The sequence below is a fragment of the Carassius gibelio genome, chromosome A14, assembly GCF_023724105.1.
Source record: "Carassius gibelio isolate Cgi1373 ecotype wild population from Czech Republic chromosome A14, carGib1.2-hapl.c, whole genome shotgun sequence".
NCBI classification, from domain to species: domain Eukaryota; kingdom Metazoa; phylum Chordata; class Actinopteri; order Cypriniformes; family Cyprinidae; genus Carassius; species Carassius gibelio.
Window position 1 is genome coordinate 7,360,500 of NC_068384.1, and position 19,604 is coordinate 7,380,103.

The following is a 19,604-nucleotide window of genomic DNA, read 5'->3' on the forward strand; positions in this document are numbered from 1 at the left end:
TACTAAATTAACAGATTTGTAAACCGAAAATATCAACAAGTGAGACAAATGTGAGCTTTCAATTAATAATTACTATAATATAGTAATATAGTAACTAAATTACTGGAGGCAAAGGTTTTTTTTAACTGCACGTAGATCACAAACCTCTGAAATCGGTTGATAAATGTGAACGTTATCGTGTTTTTATTCAGTAAAAACCGCAGCTGCCCCGTTTACTTTCATTTGTTTTAAGGCAGTCGACCTCACTAACATGACGGCTCAAAGCGGCCAATGAGGCGTCTAGGTATTTGTCTATTCTACAAAGCGCAGACTTTTAACTGAACAACTTCCGTAAACGCCGCACTTCAAAATAAAAGTCTGTAGCCTGCGCGACGAAGAAGAGAAAATAGAAATAACAACTAATCGTACTGTACTACGTTAAAAAAAAAAAAAAAAAAACATGGTACACGCTATATTTTTCATCTCTTAAAAACATAATATGTAGCCTATTTTCAGAGAAGCTCACCTGAGAGTACAGAATTATTACTGTTAATAATAATTTATTATTTCGTTTTCCATAATTTTTCCACATCAAGTGAAATTGGCTCAATTACCTTGTTTTATAAATATAATTATTTTGTCTCCTAAAGGTCAAGAAGAGATTATTTGAAAATAATTATATGAATAGAAACTGCAATTTACTTAAAATATGAATTATATTGCTACATCAATGGTATTTGCATACTTTTCTACACATCTACACAACACTTTTATCCCAAGTCAGGAAGTAACATTTCTATTTAGCTGATGTTAAATTAACACACTTTAATATTTCATTAATATATATATATCTATCTATATCTATACACACACACACACACACACATATTTAAAAAATCTTCAGATTTTCAAACACTTTGAAAGCAGAGAAAAATATATTCTGTGCTTAATATATGCAAAATACTGATTTTACAATGACAAGCCAATGTTTGAAAAAAAATAAACCTGTTTGCTGAATTTTAGTTTTTTATTTTACTTTTTTCATATGGGATTTTTTTATCTTAGCATTTTTTTGTGAAACCAAAGCCAGCCTGACCAAATTACACAGACATAAATGACATAAATAGTCATGTGACACACATCCTAATCTATTACTTTCTTTATAAACACACATCAAGTTGCCCACGGTTAAGGCAACTTATTTTCTGGACACGAAGAAGAGAGAGGTTGCCCACGAGACAACCGTCTACAATTCCCAGGTTTTAAAAAAAACAATGTAAAAGGGTTCTGATAAGACAATAGAACTACACTTTTTATATTTTGTCCAGAACTAGAAGTGTTAAAATCTTGCCATTCTTGTTTAAGGAATAGAGAGTGCGAGACAAGACCACCAACCTAAAGGACTAAACTTAAAATAACATAACTGAAAAAAAAAAAAAAAAATCCTTTAAGTCAATTAAACACCCCAATATATAACTATTATACAGAAGAAGAAAAAGAGTGTTTAAGTAAACAACAAAATATATTCTAAGCATTACTGAATCAGATAAAAAAAAGGTAATGTTAAACAAAACATCGCCGTGCATTATCTGAAACGTTTTCGAGTCATTAATCATCTTCATTATAAGGATGGCCAGTGCAAAAAAAACAAAACAGGTCAGTGATTTACAAAGCAATGCATCACAAAAAAACCTCTTATCGACAGGTGCATTTGGTAGCAATCATTTCCTCGTACTCCTTGTAAGCGATGGAGCCGTCGTTCTCAATGGTCAAAACACTTAACGGATTATATTCTGAAGGCACACATGAAGGTCTAGGCACAGAGGAGTCCAGCTTCTCGTAAATGAGGTTCTGAACCATCGTGTGCACCGGAGACCCGTAAATATATCCCACAGCTCTCGGACAAGACCCCTTACAGTACCTCGGGTTGTATTTGTGAGGCGCTATGATCCAGTGATCCAGTTTGAGCTGATTGAAGCTCACTTTGAAATCGTGCAAGTCACAGTCATCCGTGGGGAAGTCGTACATTGGGACGAGTTTAGGCATGCTGGTTTCCGGCGAGCTGGTGGTTTTTAACGTGCCTCGTTTCTTTCGTGAAACTGAATCCCACCATGTAGACTTTCCATCCCATTGGTTCGACGTCAGGTCTACCATCCGTCCTCCTGAGGCTCTTCTCTGGTACGCAACCTCGCTGGTGTCATTGAGGTACAGAAGAAGAGACGGAGATCTGTGAGTTAACTCCACCGGGCTCTTATGAACCCGGCCTCCGGGTCTAGGGATCATGTCTTCAACGCATGTCAGGTTTATGAGCAGATGGATGTCTTTCTTATGGGCTTGGATGAGAGGATGGAGGAAGGAGGTCACGTCGAGCTCCACCCAGCGGCGGCGGACTCTTCTGTCAGTGTGGACGCGGAAGCTAAGAAGAGGGACCGACTGCTGCGTGCCGAAGTGAGGAGAACACATCTGATCCTTCGAGGGCTTCTGCTCTTTCACGTCGAGATAGCAGAGCGATGTGAAGGAGGCGATGTGGTTGTGGTCGAAAGAGTAAAGCAGGACCGACTTCAGCAGCTGCTCCTGAGACCTCACTCGAGTCAGACTGTAGGAGATGTCCTGCATGAAGAGCTCTGAGAAGATAACAAAAAAGTTATATTAAAGGAACACATCCTTCGCTTGAGTTCGGTTGCTTGAGTTTGTTGTGGATGAGTTGACTGCAGTTTCTATGTTTGGAATGGAATATGGTGATTACGTTTGGTTATGTTTTTTTCTATAGTTAATGTGTAAATGAAGAGGAAAACCAAAATATTAAAATGTCTTGGATGTATATTTACGGAGTCTGTAGATGAGGGTCAAACTTATAATTTTAAACTGAGATTTGGAGACACATCAGATGGGTTAAAATGACTTAAAAAAAATGGCAGCATCATTTTTATATTATTTATACACCGAAATTTGTAGGTCTATTGATAACATCTGTTGACGTAATCAATATCCAGTGCATTATATGACAATGGTGACATTTCAAAAATGGGGGAAAAGCACTTTTCAAGTTCATTCTCCAAAGTTTGCATGGATGTAACTCAAGAAGTATTAAAAGTATCTTAATGCCCTTTTAGATTTTGAATCTTAACAAACTTTCCTTTTGGTGTGTTAATTTTTAACGCCCTGTATGGTTCGGTCCCTGAAATATGGGGATCTCAAAGCATGTACAGATTGAATGATATATGTTGGATAATATCCATTTTCAGTGGTCGAAAACCAAATGTTGGTCAGTTTGTACACAACTGATATTTGTTATATTTAAAGGGGAATGTCTTAGTAGTAAATAATGTTGAAACTACAGTTATAGGTTGCAAGGAACAAATCTTTCTGAGAGCTAAAAATGCACAGAAATGGTCAAATCGAGGCACATTAAATTGCTCTAATTAAACCTATTCATAAGATTCTACACATTATTCAGATTTTTTTGTGTTCACCATTGGCATATACTGCAACAAAAGAACTGGCAACCCTGTCCAGAAGTGAAATACCCATGCACTTTCTCTAGAAAGAAACTGATTCATCACAATAACGTATAAAACTTCTAAAAACATAAACGGCATGCAAGTTTGTGATGATGTCACGGAAGTATACAAGTCAGTACGATTTCAATCTAAAAATGTGTGCATAACCACTGAACAACAACACTAGTTTAGTTCATTCAAAAATGAACATTTGGTCAACATTACTCATGTTGTTCCAAACCCCTGAGACTTTCGCTCATCCCTGAAAAACAAATCTCTTCCTTTATTTTGAAGCCTCTTTGACTTTAGTCCACCAAAACGTGATGCTTCAAAACGATTATAAAGGACATTCATTAGAAGAGAAGGGAATAAAAACGTGTGGGTTTGGAATGACATGAGAATATGACAGTTTTCATTTTGGGTGAACTATCCCTTTAAGAAGACAGAACTTGAGATCCACCAATCAGAGAAAGCCTTGTGACTATAGAAAGAGGTCTATTATTGAATCAGGCTCCCTGCAAGCTGTGAATATTTTGCAATAAATGTATAATATTGTGCACTTAAGTTAATAATGTAGTTCAATGCCTCATAAAAAAAAAGTGTACTTCTCAGCTTATCAAATGTTTTTGTAATAAAATCTTGGAGTTGAGTTGGAGTTCATATCTTAGATCTCTTTAAAGGTTTTTTTTTCTAACCCACATAGAATGCAAATTATCATCTCATATACTTTTTTTTTTCTTTTTGCATTTTCGTTATATAATAGTCATTAATGTTTTTGAACAGCAATAGTCCTCTCTCACTTCAGTCATGCTGTCGCTTTAATATCATGCATAAATATACTATTAATGTCAATTATAACATGCTGCAGAAATTAGCTATTAAAGTTGCTGATATTCAGTATATCTTATGTGCAGTATGTGAAATATCTAGGAAAATGTATTAAGTTGTTATTCCACGAATAGGCTATGGATAACTTGCATAAAGTGAACAGAGGGGTACATTTGCAACACAAATCAATGATACATCAATGAAAACATGTCTCAGATTCACTTGATGGAGTAGAGTACCTCGGTTCTGCTCGAGACACTCCTCTCGAGGCGTGATCAGGCGGGCAGTGTTGTACAGGTGAGAGGCCTCGGGACTCCTGTCCGGTTTGGATGATAGTTTATACAGTCTCTTCATGTAGCGCACATATCTGGAGTCCGGTTTGGCTCGTGGTGTGAAGTCTCCCCATGGGTTCTGCTCTGATAGAGCCTTCAGCAAAGGGCTCAGGATATTCCCATGGTGCACGGACACGTCGGGCTCGACAGACTCGTTTTCAAAGCTGTAGCGTGATGTAAGCGACAGGCGGATTAGCGCGAGCACCATGAAGGATGTGAGCAGGGAGCAGCGCGCGCCAAATTTAAAAACAGGCGTCGCCATAATAAATATAATCTGGAGAAGAGTTCAGAGTCTCCGGTCGAACCTCGCTTCCGTCGCCCTTACCTTACAGACAGGTGTGCGCAATCAGGACGAGGTGCTTTTTTGGGGTGGGGACAGGAAAAGCCGGTATAGACATCCACAGAATTTTAATGCATTTTGGTTTCTTTTAGATTCGCCGTCGATGAGTTTGGACGACTCTAGTTTAAACTCAAGTTACGTAGTTAATATGGTTAACAAAAGAAATAGTTATTTTCTGCGTGTCAGTAATAATTGAGAGCGTCACGAGGACATCTGATCTATATAAAGTGATAATAAAACACATTTAAAGGCTTTCACAGAACATTTATTTGGGGCAGGGGTGTCAAACTCAGTTTATGGAGGGATGCAGAGAATCCAACACAATGTACTTTTCAAATAAGCCTGAAGGACTTGATTGTTGGATCAGGGGTTGAAAGTGAACTTTTCAGGGCTTCGGCCCTCCAGGAATTGAATTTGAAGTCCCTGGTTTAGGGTGACCAAGTCTCAGACAGCATGATATCAATTAAATATTCGCAAAGCATCTGCTGTGTGCAAACATCTGAATTTAACATGCATTGTGAAGCATCTTAAAGACATCTTCTAAACGTCTATTTGACAAGGTACTATAAATGTATTGCAGATGAGCAAACACTCTAAAAAAAAAAAAAAAAAAAAAAAGGTCTTGCAGACATCAAATATAGGTATGATGACCTGGGTTTCTAAATTGCTTAAAATGTACACGTTTTGTCTTTGTTTTCCTATTTTCATACTTGCTGATGATAATGACCGAGAAGTATTTTTGACCAATAGCGTGAAGGAATTGCACATAATCGACCAATCGTGGCGCGTGAGCAGGCGGGATCTAGAGACAACGGCCAAGCGATACAAACACACAGTGACAGAACAATGTAAGAGGACTGCAGATAATAATAGGGAAAGCAAAGCCAAAACTTTGATATTTAGGGCATTTTAAAAATCCATGTCCAAAAAAAAAAAAAGCTCATAATAAAGTATAAATGCTGTTTTATAACAAAGTTCGGGAGGAACAGTCGCAGTTCATTAACCTGATTAACACAAGTGGAGACCAATCAGTAATCAACTCATGACAAGGCATAAATAACAGCAGAACCTACCTCTGTTCATTGACAGTTTTCAGAATCCCTCCTCACTTATAGATCCATCTACTCTTACCACAACCGGGGGGGGGGGGGTACTCTGGGTTCGGGCCTCATCCCGAGCTCGGAGCCCTCCACCCGGACAGCACGCCAAATACGCGTAAACTTACTGTATTAAATATACGTAGATGTGAATGTCTTAGTAAAGTTAATAAAATATTTATTGGTGTTCTTTGATCAATGTCACTATTTAGTGGACATAGAGGTGAACTTTGGTTTAGATGTTTCCATTGTGTGATGCAACTTTTAACTAGCAATTTCAAACAAATATTCTTCTAAAATATTTTTTTTTATTAGTAGAATACTGATTGAAAATATTAATTATTGTTTAAGTAGCAAAATTGTGTTTCCTGATGACATTGCCTAACAGAAAGTGGCATCACTGTGGGAAAACTACAGTGTAAATATATGTGCAATTGAATGAATTTAGCAACATCACCTGAAATTGACAACTTTTATTAAAAACAATTGACTTCCAGTCACTATTTCAAATTGTTAAAAACAGGTTTTATGTTGGGTTCTGTTGGGTCAGTGTGTTTACACTGGGCAGTGTTACAGTGTGTACATGGAAGATCCATTCATTTTTACACATGAACGTGTTCAGTGCAATATTTGACACGATAAACGTCATTTAAACACTACCAAAAACGATAACTTGTGATCATATATTAAGGTCCACACCAACACACAACATTCTGTTTATTATAAGCACACATTTAAGTCCACTGCCACTTTAAATGCTTGATCTCTCTAAAGTTGAGTGGATTCCGATTGGCTGTCAGTGTTTTTTTTTTTATCATACATTAACCATTGATAAAGTAAAAAAAGTGATTCCATATGCTTGGAAGATTATAAAACCACCGTTCCTCCGTGTGGTAATCATTATAACTCTGGTGTAGCTATCCTCAATTAGAATGATTAACAAAACCTTACTGCTTTGAACGGCTTCTAAAAGTTCCGTTTACGAACATTCTAAATCCAACTGCATTCAGATTCAAACTTTAGAATGTTAAGAGTCGTGGAATTACCAGTGGTGGACAGTAACGGAGTAGCTTTACTTCGTTACTGTACTTAAGTACATTTTTCAAGTATCTGTACTTTACTGGAGTAGTTTTATTTTGAGTAACTTTTACTTTTACTTCACTACATTCCAAAGCATAAGATCGTACTTTTAACTTCACTACATTTCATAAAACATATCGTTACTCCCTATAATATCATGTGCTCCGACACGCAGAAGCGGTGTCTGATTCATCATGAACGAACTGAGTCTTTTCAAAATAAACTTTAATCGGATCGCGAATCGCACCAAACGATTCGTTTACGAATTAGAATGATCCGATTGCAGCTGTTCTGGGGTCGACCACTCACTGATTCAAATGAACCGTTTAGTGCGAGTCACCAGAAGTAAGAACCGGGAGATCTTGTGAGCGCGCGTGCGTCTGATGTTGCTAAGTTATTAATGTCGAAATTTAGGATTCATTATTGTAACTGAAAATCATATTTAGGTCAAAATTGTCAGTTGTTTGGGAACTAAATCCGCTGTAAAGGGTGATCTGTTTAAGCCCACTGAAATGCTGACATGCAGACACATTAATCAGCATCTCTGTGTTTTAGGTTAAAAAATAAAATAAAATAACCTTAAACTAACACAGATTAAATAAAATAACTCGTGCATGTCCAAATTCCCCGCTACCGTAATATTAACAGTTTTATTAAAATGCTACCATGACATCTGTTTTTATATTGTGTATTAACAGTAACGTTATACATATGTATATTGTTTGGATTAACTAGACAACGTTAGACAGACATGTTTATTCATAACAGTACTGAAAATAAGTAAATATTGTAGCTGATGCTAAATGTCTAGCTAACAAGCTTGCTGGTGCTAACTTGAGGTAATTTTTATAAATAATGTCCAAATATTTTTATTCAACCAACCTATATATATATATATGTAGCTATACAGTTTACATCTAGGGACAAAAGAAAGGATGTGATGTTCAGAACATGGTAACTAGTAATTATCAAAGAGGGGAAGAGATGCACCCCATTTGGCCAGGGGTGTTTTTACACCACAGACAAGGTTTGAGAAGGAAAAAAATCATTATGAAAATATAATTATATTTTCCTTAAAATGTTCTTCCTAACTTCAGGCATTATTATCATGTCATATATAACTGTGATGTTCTGTAAAACCACAAACTTTAAAACACTTTCACAGATCACAGATTCCAAAATAATATTTGGTAGCACAACTATTAATAGTTCTAATAATAAATCATCATATTTTCATGATTTCTAAAGATCATGTGACACTGAAGACTGGAGGAATGATGCTGAAAATACAGCGCACATCACAGAAATAGATTATATTTTAAAGGATATTAAAATAGAAACCATTATTTTATATATTTTATTTTGATAATTTAGAATTATTACTGAAATACAACATTTTTTTGTTTCAAACAGTTCAATGAACAATAATAAATGAAGTACCTGGAGCTGACAATGAAGTAAATGTATAATAATTAGCAAAGATGATTAATTTAGCGCGTGTGAGGGGCGGAGACGCGCCGCGGAGCGTCAGACGCGCGTGAGGACCAAACACAGCAGAACGGTAGGAAACTTCACTCCTCTTATTATTTCTCTTTTACTATAGCGATTTATTTTTAGATACGTGATCTGAGTCTTTCATAGAGTTATTAGAGTTATTAGAGAAATTGAGTTATTTTTTATTTATTTTTTTACATTCTTTGGTCGAAGTTTTCAGATCGGTAATTCGGAGCCTGTTCGCGACTCTGTTGATTCAGATCGGCACTTCGGAGCCTGTTCGCGACTCGGTTGATTCAGATCGGCACTTCGGAGCATGTTCGCGACTCGGTTGATTCAGATCGGCACTTCGGAGCCTGTTCGCGACTCGGTTGATTCAGATCGGCACTTCGGAGCCTGTTCGCGACTCGGTTGATTCAGATCGGCACTTCGGAGCCTGTTCGCGACTCGGTTGATTCAGATCGGCACTTCGGAGCCTGTTCGCGACTCGGTTGATTCAGATCGGCACTTCGGAGCCTGTTCGCGACTCGGTTGATTCAGATCGGCACTTCGGAGCCTGTTCGCGACTCGGTTGATTCAGATCGGCACTTCGGAGCCTGTTCGCGACTCGGTTGATTCAGATCGGCACTTCGGAGCCTGTTCGCGACTCGGTTGATTCAGATCGGGACTTCGGAGAATGGTCGCGACTCGGTTGATTCAGATCGGCACTTCGGAGCCTGTTCGCGACTCGGTTGATTCAGATCGGGACTTCGGAGCATGTTTGAGATTTTTTTAAATTCAGACATCGAAGCAGGAAGTGTTTGTCAAACAGTTAATTGGTGATAAATGAATATTTGGACTTGAGACTTTTTTTTACTTGTCGATTCAGCATGTACATGGACCCACACACAAAGGTGGACACACTCTAGACTTAATCATCAGTAGAGCTCTAAAATTTTCATCCATTGTTATTAAGGACGTTAATAAAGAACGTTATTCAACCACCTATATATATATATATATATATATATATATATATATAGATAGATATAGATATAGATATAGATATATAGATTACATCTGGGGAGAAAAAAAAGGATGTGATGTTCAGAACATGGTAACTACAGTAATTATCAAAGAGGGGAAGAGATGCACCCCGTTTGGTCAGGGGTGTTTTTACACCCCAGACAAGGTTTGAGAAGGAAAAAATCATTATGAAAATATAATTATATTTTCCTTAAAATCTTCAGGCCTTATTATCTTGTCATATATAACTGTGGTGTTCTGTAAAACAACAAACTTTAAAACACTTTGTTATTACTGGTGAAGATCAGATGGTCATCTCTGTTTTCTCTCAGGTACATCACAGTGTAAGCTTCACAGTGAATTACTCTCATCAGCGTAGTCCATATCAACAACAAAAATATATCTTGACTCCATATAGTGGTTATTTTGGAAAAAATCCCAGGTATTTTGAGCAGTAGGATTATAAAAAAAATAAAACAAATGTGCTAATATAAAATTAAATTAGCCTATATAAAATTGCAAACATCTATCTTTCAGTACTTTTTTACTTAAGTACATAAAAAATTTAGTACTTTTGTACTTTCACTTGAGTAAAATTGAAAAAGGAGTACTTTTACTTTTACTGGAGTAATATTTTATTATTCGTATCTGTACTTTTACTCAAGTACTTGATTTGTGTACTTCGTCCACCACTGGGAATTACAAACGTGACATCATTCTCAAGGTTACATTTGTTGTTTGTTTAGCCAAAAACAATGCGATCCGTGCCTCATTTTACCATTTTATCTGAAAGGGTTCCTCATGTGGAGCTTTTAATACGTATCTAGACTATAAGCATTTAGTCCATGAGACTCGCAGGGAATTGAGGCGGTTTAATGTTGAGGTTGACCGTGGGATCCTGCATAATGGATGAGAAACATCCAAACAATGACCCTAGACAAGAAAACACAAAGAACTATTATTATGCTTTCTCTAACACAGATACGAACAGCCTACAGACAGATAATGCAGAGCCCACAAAATCAAGAACTCACAACTCATTTGACACCATTTACATGAACTTTAATGAAATATTACAAGTAATCAAATAATTTTGTCAGCTTAAGTGCTCAAATCTGGCTCAGGATAGCTTCACATTCAACAGTGAAGTGCTCTGAACCCAAAGGATATACTTTCTGAACGACCTTCACCTCGCTGGAGCTCTAACGGAGAGGCAAGGGCACTGGTATCATTCCAGATCACTGCACATCACTCAAAAGGCTCTGAATGCAGTTCTGCTATGCTCGAATGCCCATGAAATCACGCATGAATCACTGCCTGACTGTGACAGAAGCCTCATTATAGTTCCAGGCTGTTTCTAACATTGATAAATTCCTAGGTTTCTTCTTCTTACGCATTAGATCAGTAAAGTGGTTGTATGCATAAAGTTCGACCTTGGCTTATTCAAAAATAAAAGAACCGAGCTAGAGTTTATCTCTTCAGTATTACACAGACATCAAATCAAGCATGAAATGAGCTCAAGGACGACACAGAGGCCTCTCTCTCCATTCATGCAGTGCCAGGAGTTTCTCTAGCCATTATTCACAGCACAGCAATCAGATAAGAACGATGACAGAGTCACTGTCTGAGGCCAATCAGAAAATGCTCACACAAGTCACATGGTGGCATTATTTTGTAACACAATGATGCATACTGTCCACCAAATTTGCATTACAAAGAAACCATGTTTTTTTTTCTTTTTCTTCTTCTTTCTTATTTTCAACATAAATTAAGGGCAGTACAAGTACTTCACAATTACTCACCTAATCCGAGTTTGTTTTGAGAATCAGATTTGGAGAAATGTAGCATTGCATCAGTGTCTCATCAATGGATGCGCTGCAGTGAATGGGTGCCGTCAGAATGAGAGTCCAAACAGCTGATAAAAATATCGCAATAATCCACAGCACTCCCGTCCATCAGCTAACATCTTGTGAAGACAAAGGCTGTGTTGCTTCTGGCTAAAATACAAGTCCTCGATCCATAATATTACTTTTGCCAGTGGATGTTTTGTCTGAATCAGGGGAGAAATAAGCAGAAGTCGAGCACTTTTTATAAGCCAAAACAGTTCAAACAAATATGTTGTTGGTTTTTGATGCGAGAGAACAACAGGAAATGTACTTTTTCACTGGAGGAAGCATTGTTATAAATTATGAACTTTATGGAAGTTACAATTAAAATATATTAACGGATTTGTTTCTTACAAACACGCAGCTTTTGGCTTCACGTGATATGACGGACTGGAGTGCTGTGGATTACTGTGATGTTTTTATCAGCTGTTTGGACTCTCAATCTGACGGCACCCATTCACTGCAGAGCATCCATTGATGAGACACTGATACAATGCTTCATTTCTCCAAATCTGATGAGTCTGAGCACATTTATTAAAACCATTATTAAAATGGTTTTCAATTTGACAAAATTAATTAAAAGTAGGCTAATTAGTTTGTTCGTTTTGCATTTACAGCATGAGAATTTAAGGAAAAAAAAATTCTCAAATATTATTCTTTCCTAACACTTAAATCAATTTTATTTCTGGACATGTTCTGCAGCCTTTCGGCTGTGTTAAATGCATTTTCTTGTTACTTATTAACTTAATTAACAGTAAAATAATCAGTAGATGCAAGGCTGTTACTGTACAATCACAGATTAAATTAATAACACATAATATTAAACCAGTAATACAAGTCAGCTGGGATATTCTACTGTAACAGTTTGCGATGAAGTGCGACGTTCATTCTGGGGTCTTCGTGATCGTCTCTGATGAAGTGGAAGCTCGGTCGACGTCTGTATTTCTTTTTATGTCCAGCGATGTGGGGATGGAATAGTTTACTCAAGGTGTTGGATCCTTTAGGGAGGTCTGAGGGGTTCGGAGCATCCTTCAGCAGACTGTGAGGGTCTCCGAGCATCTTTCTGATGTCAGTGGACACGTCTGGACTTAGATAACGGTAGGCTTTTTTCCCACTGTTATCCCGTATGTTAGTGTTGGCACCATATTCACACACCAGCAGTGATAACACACGCTCACGGCTGTGAATGGCAGCTATGTGCAGCGCTGTGTATCCGTCATAAGACTTGGCATTCACATCGACCCCTGCGCCTCTCTGTCTGGAAACATCGATGACTTTACACACCATTTCACAGTTTCCGCTTTTAGCAGCCCAGTGCAGGATTGTGAATCCAGACATGAAGCTTGGCTTGTCCGCCAGCCGAGGCTCTTGCAGCAGGAGGCTGTAGATCTGATGCCAGCTTCCCGTCGCTGCTTTCACGAGCCACTCATGCTCCATCGATCCCAAAGGCACTCCATCTGAGACTTTAGCAGGTTTGCCGAGTTTGTGACACCATTTCACCTGTGCAAAACTCGTTTTGACTTTCATAGTTCTCTCTGTAGCCGCTGGAAGAGGTTCAGCATCGCCTGCTACTGTTTTTAGGCATCTTATTGCATTTTCCTCATATGCTGGAGATTTTATGGCTACGAGAGCAAAAACAGCCCCTGATTTGCCTCTTCTGGCATCGCTTGTCATGCTCAGCACTCTTGCTGTCAAAGACTCGGTTGCATTGCAGTCGGATGGTCTTCCAGGAGGAACAGATTCAGCACTTTTAATGCTATTACACACAGTTTGCGGGGAGCAATGACAGTGGTTGTTATTAATAACATCCACATTCTGTGTTTGGATGGGTTTCCGACTGCAGGGCGATTCGGTGGAGCTGGTGTTTTCTCCCTGGTACTTTTTCTTCACGGCCACGTACTTCACATCATCGACCTGTTTGACCACTGCGACGCTGTTGACCAGGCGTTTGAACAGGTCTCGGTTCAGTTTCTTCTCCGCGGGGTCGGCGGAGTTTAGAAGTCCTTTGAAGTTGCTCACGAGCTCCGAGTTCTTCACTTTCCCGCCACGCTCCAGTAAAAACGCCAGGATCAGATCCTGAGTCAAAGCCATTACTCTGCCGCTTTAGGTGTTTTTTCTTTAATTGTTGCGTGAGATGTTTCGACAACAACCTGCTGTTTCCGGTTATCCTCTGAGATCCGCGTGCCTCCCTCTTTATCCAAGACGAGCACGTGAACGCGCGGCGAATAAAGGATGCGGCTGCGCGTGCACGGCGGAGGGTAGCGGAGTGCACGCGCGGCGCATTTTTCTCAAAGATAGAAAAGTTTTGTAAGCGTGCATCTCGTCCGCAACTCTTCGTGATTTATTGACCAATAAACAAACGTGTCTAATAACAAATTAACTCAATAAATAAATAAAAATCACTTCGTGCTCGTTTGCATGCTATCTAATTCATTGTTTGGTTCTTTATAGCTTTGGTACTAATTTCAAAATAGTATATTCTCCAATCTCCAAACGTTCAGTGGCGTCTTAATTTTGTCTCCATGTTTAGTGCTCATTTGGTGTAAAATAAAATTCGAAACTTACATATTAAAATGAATTATGTTTATTTCTAAAGACGAGCAAACATAATCTTTTTTTTTTTTGGCATTACACTATAAGTGGAAAAAGTGGATAAAACATTGAGTGTGTGTGTGTGTAGGCCTATATATATATATATATATATATATATATATATATATATATATATATATATATATATATATATACTGTGTATAATATATATAATATATTATATCATAATATATCATATCATATTTATCAATATATGAATATTTATTTATTATATTACTGCAATATTATTATTGAATCACTCTGTAGCCTACTATTCTTTACGTACAATAAAACCAAAGAAGTGTCTTATAAAATGTTACATCGATGCTTTCCTACAAAGTGTTTTCTACAAAAGCAACATTAAACATATTGAGTTTTTTTTTTCTTTTTCTTTTTTTTTCTGTGGTATAATTCCTGATATCTCTTTGTAGCATGAAAATATTATTCTAGGATATACACATGAGAGTGAACAGTCAGAAGTTGTGTTATTTATTCAACATTATTTTGTTCCTTGCTAAATATTTTATACATAAATGCACATTTTGTAAGCAAAAGCCTTTCTTTAGTATATATCGTGAAGATTTAAATCTCTGTATGTGTATCATTTCTCACTCTTTTAATAAGAAAGCTTTAAAAACTAAATTCATTCAAAATGTAGGCTACATTATTATCTTGCTCCCTGAATATGATACACTGTCAATCTGTTACATGTTATAAAAAAAAAAAGATTTCATACTAACGATATTGTTTTTAGATAGCAATTAGCAATACTATGTAGTTTATAGTAACATTTATGTAAGTACTGTTTATATACAATTGTTACATAATTACAATCTCCCACCTAAGATGAAACGTCATGTGGAGCATGTTGCATTGTGGGAAACTGTATCCCATACATCAGATTTCAGCAAATGTAGCAGGTAATCTGGGTTTTCCATGCATACAGAAAATTATCATATAGCATACTATTCACTGTATACACACTGCATACTGCAATCTAGTTTGTTAGTATGCCATTCGAAACAGCTTCTGTACTGATTTCAGTGTACTTGAGTTATATTTAGCAGATTCTGGCAAAATAGTAGGTCATCCGGGTATTCCATGCATACTAAGCACATACTGTAGTATGGCACAGCAAGTGACAACCGCGAAACCGGAAACTGAAACTAGTTTTTTCATTGGTCGCTGAACTGAGAAGACTTGATTTAATGTTTCGTGGTGCTAACTAACTTAGTCTAGAAATCAGATTTCGCGTGCAACAATAGCAGAAATCGCAATTCTCGTTCGGATCGGATGCGTTGAACACCAGTCTATTTAAAGGTAAGATCTCTATGATGAGGCGTTGTTAACTCCTTAACTTCTCTTATCAGATTATTATGTGCGATTGCATCAGGTTATGTCTGATCAAACATCACATCAGAGAACTGTCAGTCGCATTTTCAGCATGCTTGCTTTGACTGTTGAATGAGTTGATGTATTTTGGTAGTGTTATATTGGGGTTAAAATTCTGGAATAAAAACTAGGCCCAGGAAAAATCTAGTCCATCCGGGACACGAGTTCCTCGTGAATGTCTTGCAGAAAACATAAAGCTTTCTGAATTCACGGCAAATGCAACACACTTAATAATGCATTTCTGTCACATAGAAATGCACTTGACAGTAACGCATTGATTTTGAGCTAGAATGCAGAAAATGCACTGCTATTAAATTCTGTCATAATTTCCTCATATCCTTCTAAATCTGGAATTTCTTTTTGCTGTGGAACACAAAAGAAGATATTTTGTTGCATGTTGCCAAACCACTTTGGTTACCCTTGATTCGTGTGGACAAACAGTTCTCAAATTGTCTTCTTTTTTCATGTTCCACAGAAGAAAGAAATTCAAACAGGTTTGGAATGACGTCACGCGCAGTAAATAATGACGATTTTCATTTTTTGGTTGAACTATCCCTTTAAGAACTTTAACATTTGTAAATTATATAAAGCACTGACATTTATCGTTAACCAGGCTTTAATTGAATAAACATTTTACTTTACATTTTACTAAACATTTAAAGAGAAAGACGATGCAACGTATCATTTGGCATAATGAAATAAACTATGGAATTTGTAGTAATAATAATAGTAATAGTAAACCTAAACATGTAGAAAGGGATTATCTTGATTTTGTTTTTAACTGGTAAAGTTATCTACTAATATGTTGTATCATGACCTATTAATGTTGCAATGATATTTAATCGTAATTTTTGTTTTATAGGTATATCAGTGTGAAATCAAAATCTTTCCAAACACCTCCTGGAGACATAAATGGCCGGCGACGTTCACACTTGGGGAGTTTTAGAAGGTATCTACTGTCTGAGTTTAGTTTCTAAAGAGATTCAAAAATGAATGCACCATTTATAGATTTGTGATGATGGCCCAAATGATCATATCAACACATTAACTTGTGTTTATGTTTCATAGCTTGTAAAAGTGCAGCATTTTTCATACTTCAGTTGTGCTTCACATGTACTGATCAGATTAGCTTTAGTGCATTGTAAGCTAATATAGCTGGTTTTATTTTACAGCAGATCAATGGGTGAGGCAGAGGGTCCAATCGATGGATACAAGTCTATATTTTAGGAAAGTTGATCAGCCTTGGAGGCTGCGTGTTTTCTCTGTGCCTGCAAACACTGTGCGTGTGAAATACGGCAGACAGAGGAGGATAGTCACAGATGAGTTTGATATTCTGCTTGAAAAAGGGGTAAGATGAACTGAGAGAGGAAATCGTTTTTATACTTTTATTCAACAAATTCAGTCATTTGTGGAGTGTCATGAGAATTCATCTCCTTGTCTCCAAACATCTGCCTTCAGATGAAGAGGATGTGTAACGATAGACCAGCATCACAGTCACGGATACAGCGCTTCATCTGGAGCCATCAAGAGTCTGACGCAGACGCAGACGCAGAGAGGAGACACTAAAGGCAAACTAAAGCTTCCCCCAACACTGCAAATTATGCACCTTCTTCAGTCTCTGTCTGATTTCAAGATGTTTACAAGAAAATTGCATATACGTTAGATAAATGACTCAAGCTCTAGACACTTAAAGGTGCTGTCATTTATTGACTGTCATAAAGCTTAAAAGTACCATGGTATGTGTGCGGATATTTAGGACACATGCTAAGCTCACATGATTGTTGTTTTTGTCTTCTCAAGAAACAACACTACAGCCAGTTATTCTGCTTCGAAATGCGTGGTCAGTGACAGAATGTCTGTTTTTGATTTGGTCTGTGTGACTCCGCCCACTGCCAATTCACCCAATAGGAATTTATTCTAAGAATAGTGTTATAAAAATGTCATTTTTCTGTACCTTTTAATATGAATAAAAACGTATTAATCTGAATGTTTGATAAATGTACAGTCCATATCTGTAGCACAACTCTCCGTTCCTGTCATTGTCTCTGTTTCACAGATAGATATATAATAAAAAAGAGCTGTTTACTTCTGCACACTCTGTTTACTTGTTCTATCTAGTGCACTAGAAACAGCTAGGCTTACTCATCATGAATCATACAAAAGTTCATATTGACACCATAAGAGTACACATAGGATGAATATAGAGATGCAGTTTTACAGCTTTAGGATTAGTTTCCAACTTTATGAGTAAAGAAAAGATGCATCTCTAGCCTATAAAGACAGTACACCCTTTTTTTTGCATGCAAAATTTTACTGAAATGCTGCTAATGTGACCGCACTTTCAGAAATACAAAATTAACAGAATGCTAATATGATAACTTTTTAAACAATGTAGGCAAGTGCATATTTTTTATGTATAAATCACTGAAAAAAGTAATTCATGAATGCATGTTGGCTTATTGAAAACTAGCCGTTTATTAAAAGAATATAATGCTAAACTACAATAAGAATACTTATTAAAACAATCACAATTTTAGGATGTTTACATTGTCTTTCTAATCTGAACACGTTTGGCAAAAACAAGCAACAACTAATCATTACTTACTAACGAGTGCACTTGTTTCGTTTGATGACTGCATCGTTGAACTGACCTTAAATAATACGGTTACAAAACAACTTCTGGATGATTTAAAAATATATATATATATTGGAAAATAAATGCTTTGAATGTATTAATCAGTAACCTGATTCAGGTCATGCTGTGACGTGTGGAAAATGCATGCATCTGTTCAGTGCATTAATGCACAAGCGGCTGCGCCCAGTCAAACTCTGTTCACACAATCCACTGGGCTTCCAAATAAAGTCAAGATTAAAAAAATAAAACATTTAAAAGCAAAGTTGACAAGGTAATGCACATTTAAGTGTAGCAAAGGCAGCTCAACGATATAATTGATATGCAATGAATATGAATATAACATCTTAAAGAGGCTTATAATGGTTTAGCGTTAATGAACGCTGTTTTCTTTGGAATGCACTCGAAGAATATAAAAACATTCCTTCACTTTTAAAAGAAATCCTCACATTCCTTCAGTGTCTTATAAATAAAAGACGGAATGAATATTCACTTAAATCATTATCATAAAGCACAATCACTTTTAAACTGCTGTTTTCGCACAAATAAAACTGATTTGAAGTTGTTTTGTAAGTGGATTGTCATTTTCTTAAAGTGACAGTGCACCGATTTTTTTTTTAAATTCTGCCATATATTCCATATCAAATTGTGTTACATCTGTAATAGTTTCTGCTGAACTCAGTAAAATAAATCTTGAATAATGCTGGAAGCCAAACAGTTTCCGGTCCCTATCGACATTCTGCAAACTATTGTTTTTTATTTACATTTTTTTTGTAATTTTTGGGTGTACTATCCCTTTAAATTGGCCAGCGGGAATACTGGTAATGTAAACGGAGAGGATCTGAAAGCGGTGTGAGCTGATCCGTGCAGCATCACCGTGACAAACCTGTAATAAGGCCACTGAATTTGGGGTTTTGACACGGATGTCCCTCGTCTAAAGGCAGTGAGGTAACGTGAGAGCCACTCAGATGAACTCCTCGTCGCAGGAAGCGTCTCCCATCAGCAGAGAGTGTTTGTCAGGTTCACTGAGAGCCATGCCGTTCATCGAGTGCTTGTCGGAGCGCAGCGAGCTGATGGAGACCCGGCTGTAGTTGACGAAGCGGTCGAGCAGACCGAGTTTGGGCGATGACTGGCGCAGCTGTCCCATCCCGATGTGAACGCTGACTTCAGACAGGCTTCGGTGTTTCCTGACCTCTCCCAGACGTCTCTGCAGTGTCTCAGCGCTGGGTTTAGTGTAGCTGCAGAAACAGGAGAGACGGACTAATGATCCGAGCATCTTTCAACAACAAACCCCATTATACTAAAGCATGCAAAAACTCAAACTGAGAGGTGTACCATTTGAGTAGAAGAGAGGAGAGCACTACAGAGACGGAGGACGCAGCCATCGCAGCAGAGCCCATCCACGGCTGAAGCACCAAACCCAACGGCATAAACACACCTGCACCCA

At 37.4% G+C, this 19,604-nt stretch overlaps 3 protein-coding genes and 1 long non-coding RNA gene across 4 annotated transcripts in view; 1 reads left to right on the forward strand and 3 right to left on the reverse strand.

The window, feature by feature from the left end:
* Positions 1 to 987: 987 nt before the first annotated feature.
* On the reverse strand, positions 988 to 5,533 carry LOC128027376 (growth/differentiation factor 9). Its single transcript, XM_052614942.1, has 2 exons — positions 4,547 to 5,533; positions 988 to 2,603 (listed from the first exon to the last, which is right to left on the reverse strand). The coding sequence occupies exons 1-2, from the start codon at positions 4,899 to 4,901 to the stop codon at positions 1,675 to 1,677; spliced, it is 1,284 nt and encodes a 427-aa protein (XP_052470902.1). The 5' UTR covers positions 4,902 to 5,533; the 3' UTR covers positions 988 to 1,674.
* A 5,162-nt stretch (positions 5,534 to 10,695) lies between these two features.
* sowahab (sosondowah ankyrin repeat domain family member Ab) lies at positions 10,696 to 13,948 on the reverse strand. The gene has a single exon (XM_052614944.1). The coding sequence runs from the start codon at positions 13,630 to 13,632 to the stop codon at positions 12,394 to 12,396; it is 1,239 nt and encodes a 412-aa protein (XP_052470904.1). The 5' UTR covers positions 13,633 to 13,948; the 3' UTR covers positions 10,696 to 12,393.
* Positions 13,949 to 15,262: 1,314 nt separating this feature from the next.
* Positions 15,263 to 17,618, forward strand: LOC128027379 (uncharacterized). The gene is made up of 4 exons (XR_008186679.1): positions 15,263 to 15,453; positions 16,388 to 16,474; positions 16,698 to 16,873; positions 16,984 to 17,618. It is a non-coding gene; the product is annotated as an uncharacterized LOC128027379 (long non-coding RNA).
* A 358-nt stretch (positions 17,619 to 17,976) lies between these two features.
* The window catches only part of LOC128027374 (copper-transporting ATPase 1), a 42,939-nt gene continuing 41,311 nt past the window's right edge, over positions 17,977 to 19,604 (reverse strand). The window contains exons 22-23 of the mRNA XM_052614941.1: positions 19,493 to 19,595; positions 17,977 to 19,395 (exon numbers count right to left, since the gene is read on the reverse strand). Coding sequence (XP_052470901.1) covers positions 19,122 to 19,395; positions 19,493 to 19,595 — 377 coding nt within the window. The 3' untranslated portion in view covers positions 17,977 to 19,121. The remainder of the gene's footprint in view (positions 19,396 to 19,492; positions 19,596 to 19,604) is intronic.

Coding starts and splice junctions, on each gene's coding strand:
- LOC128027376 (XM_052614942.1), bottom strand. CDS start 4,901: ATGGCGACGCCTGTTTTTAAATTTGGCGCGCGCTGCTCCCTGCTCACA. Junction 2,604..4,546: donor GTGTCTCGAGCAGAACCGAG/GTACTCTACTCC, acceptor TTATCTTCTCAG/AGCTCTTCATGCAGGACATC.
- sowahab (XM_052614944.1), bottom strand. CDS start 13,632: ATGGCTTTGACTCAGGATCTGATCCTGGCGTTTTTACTGGAGCGTGGC.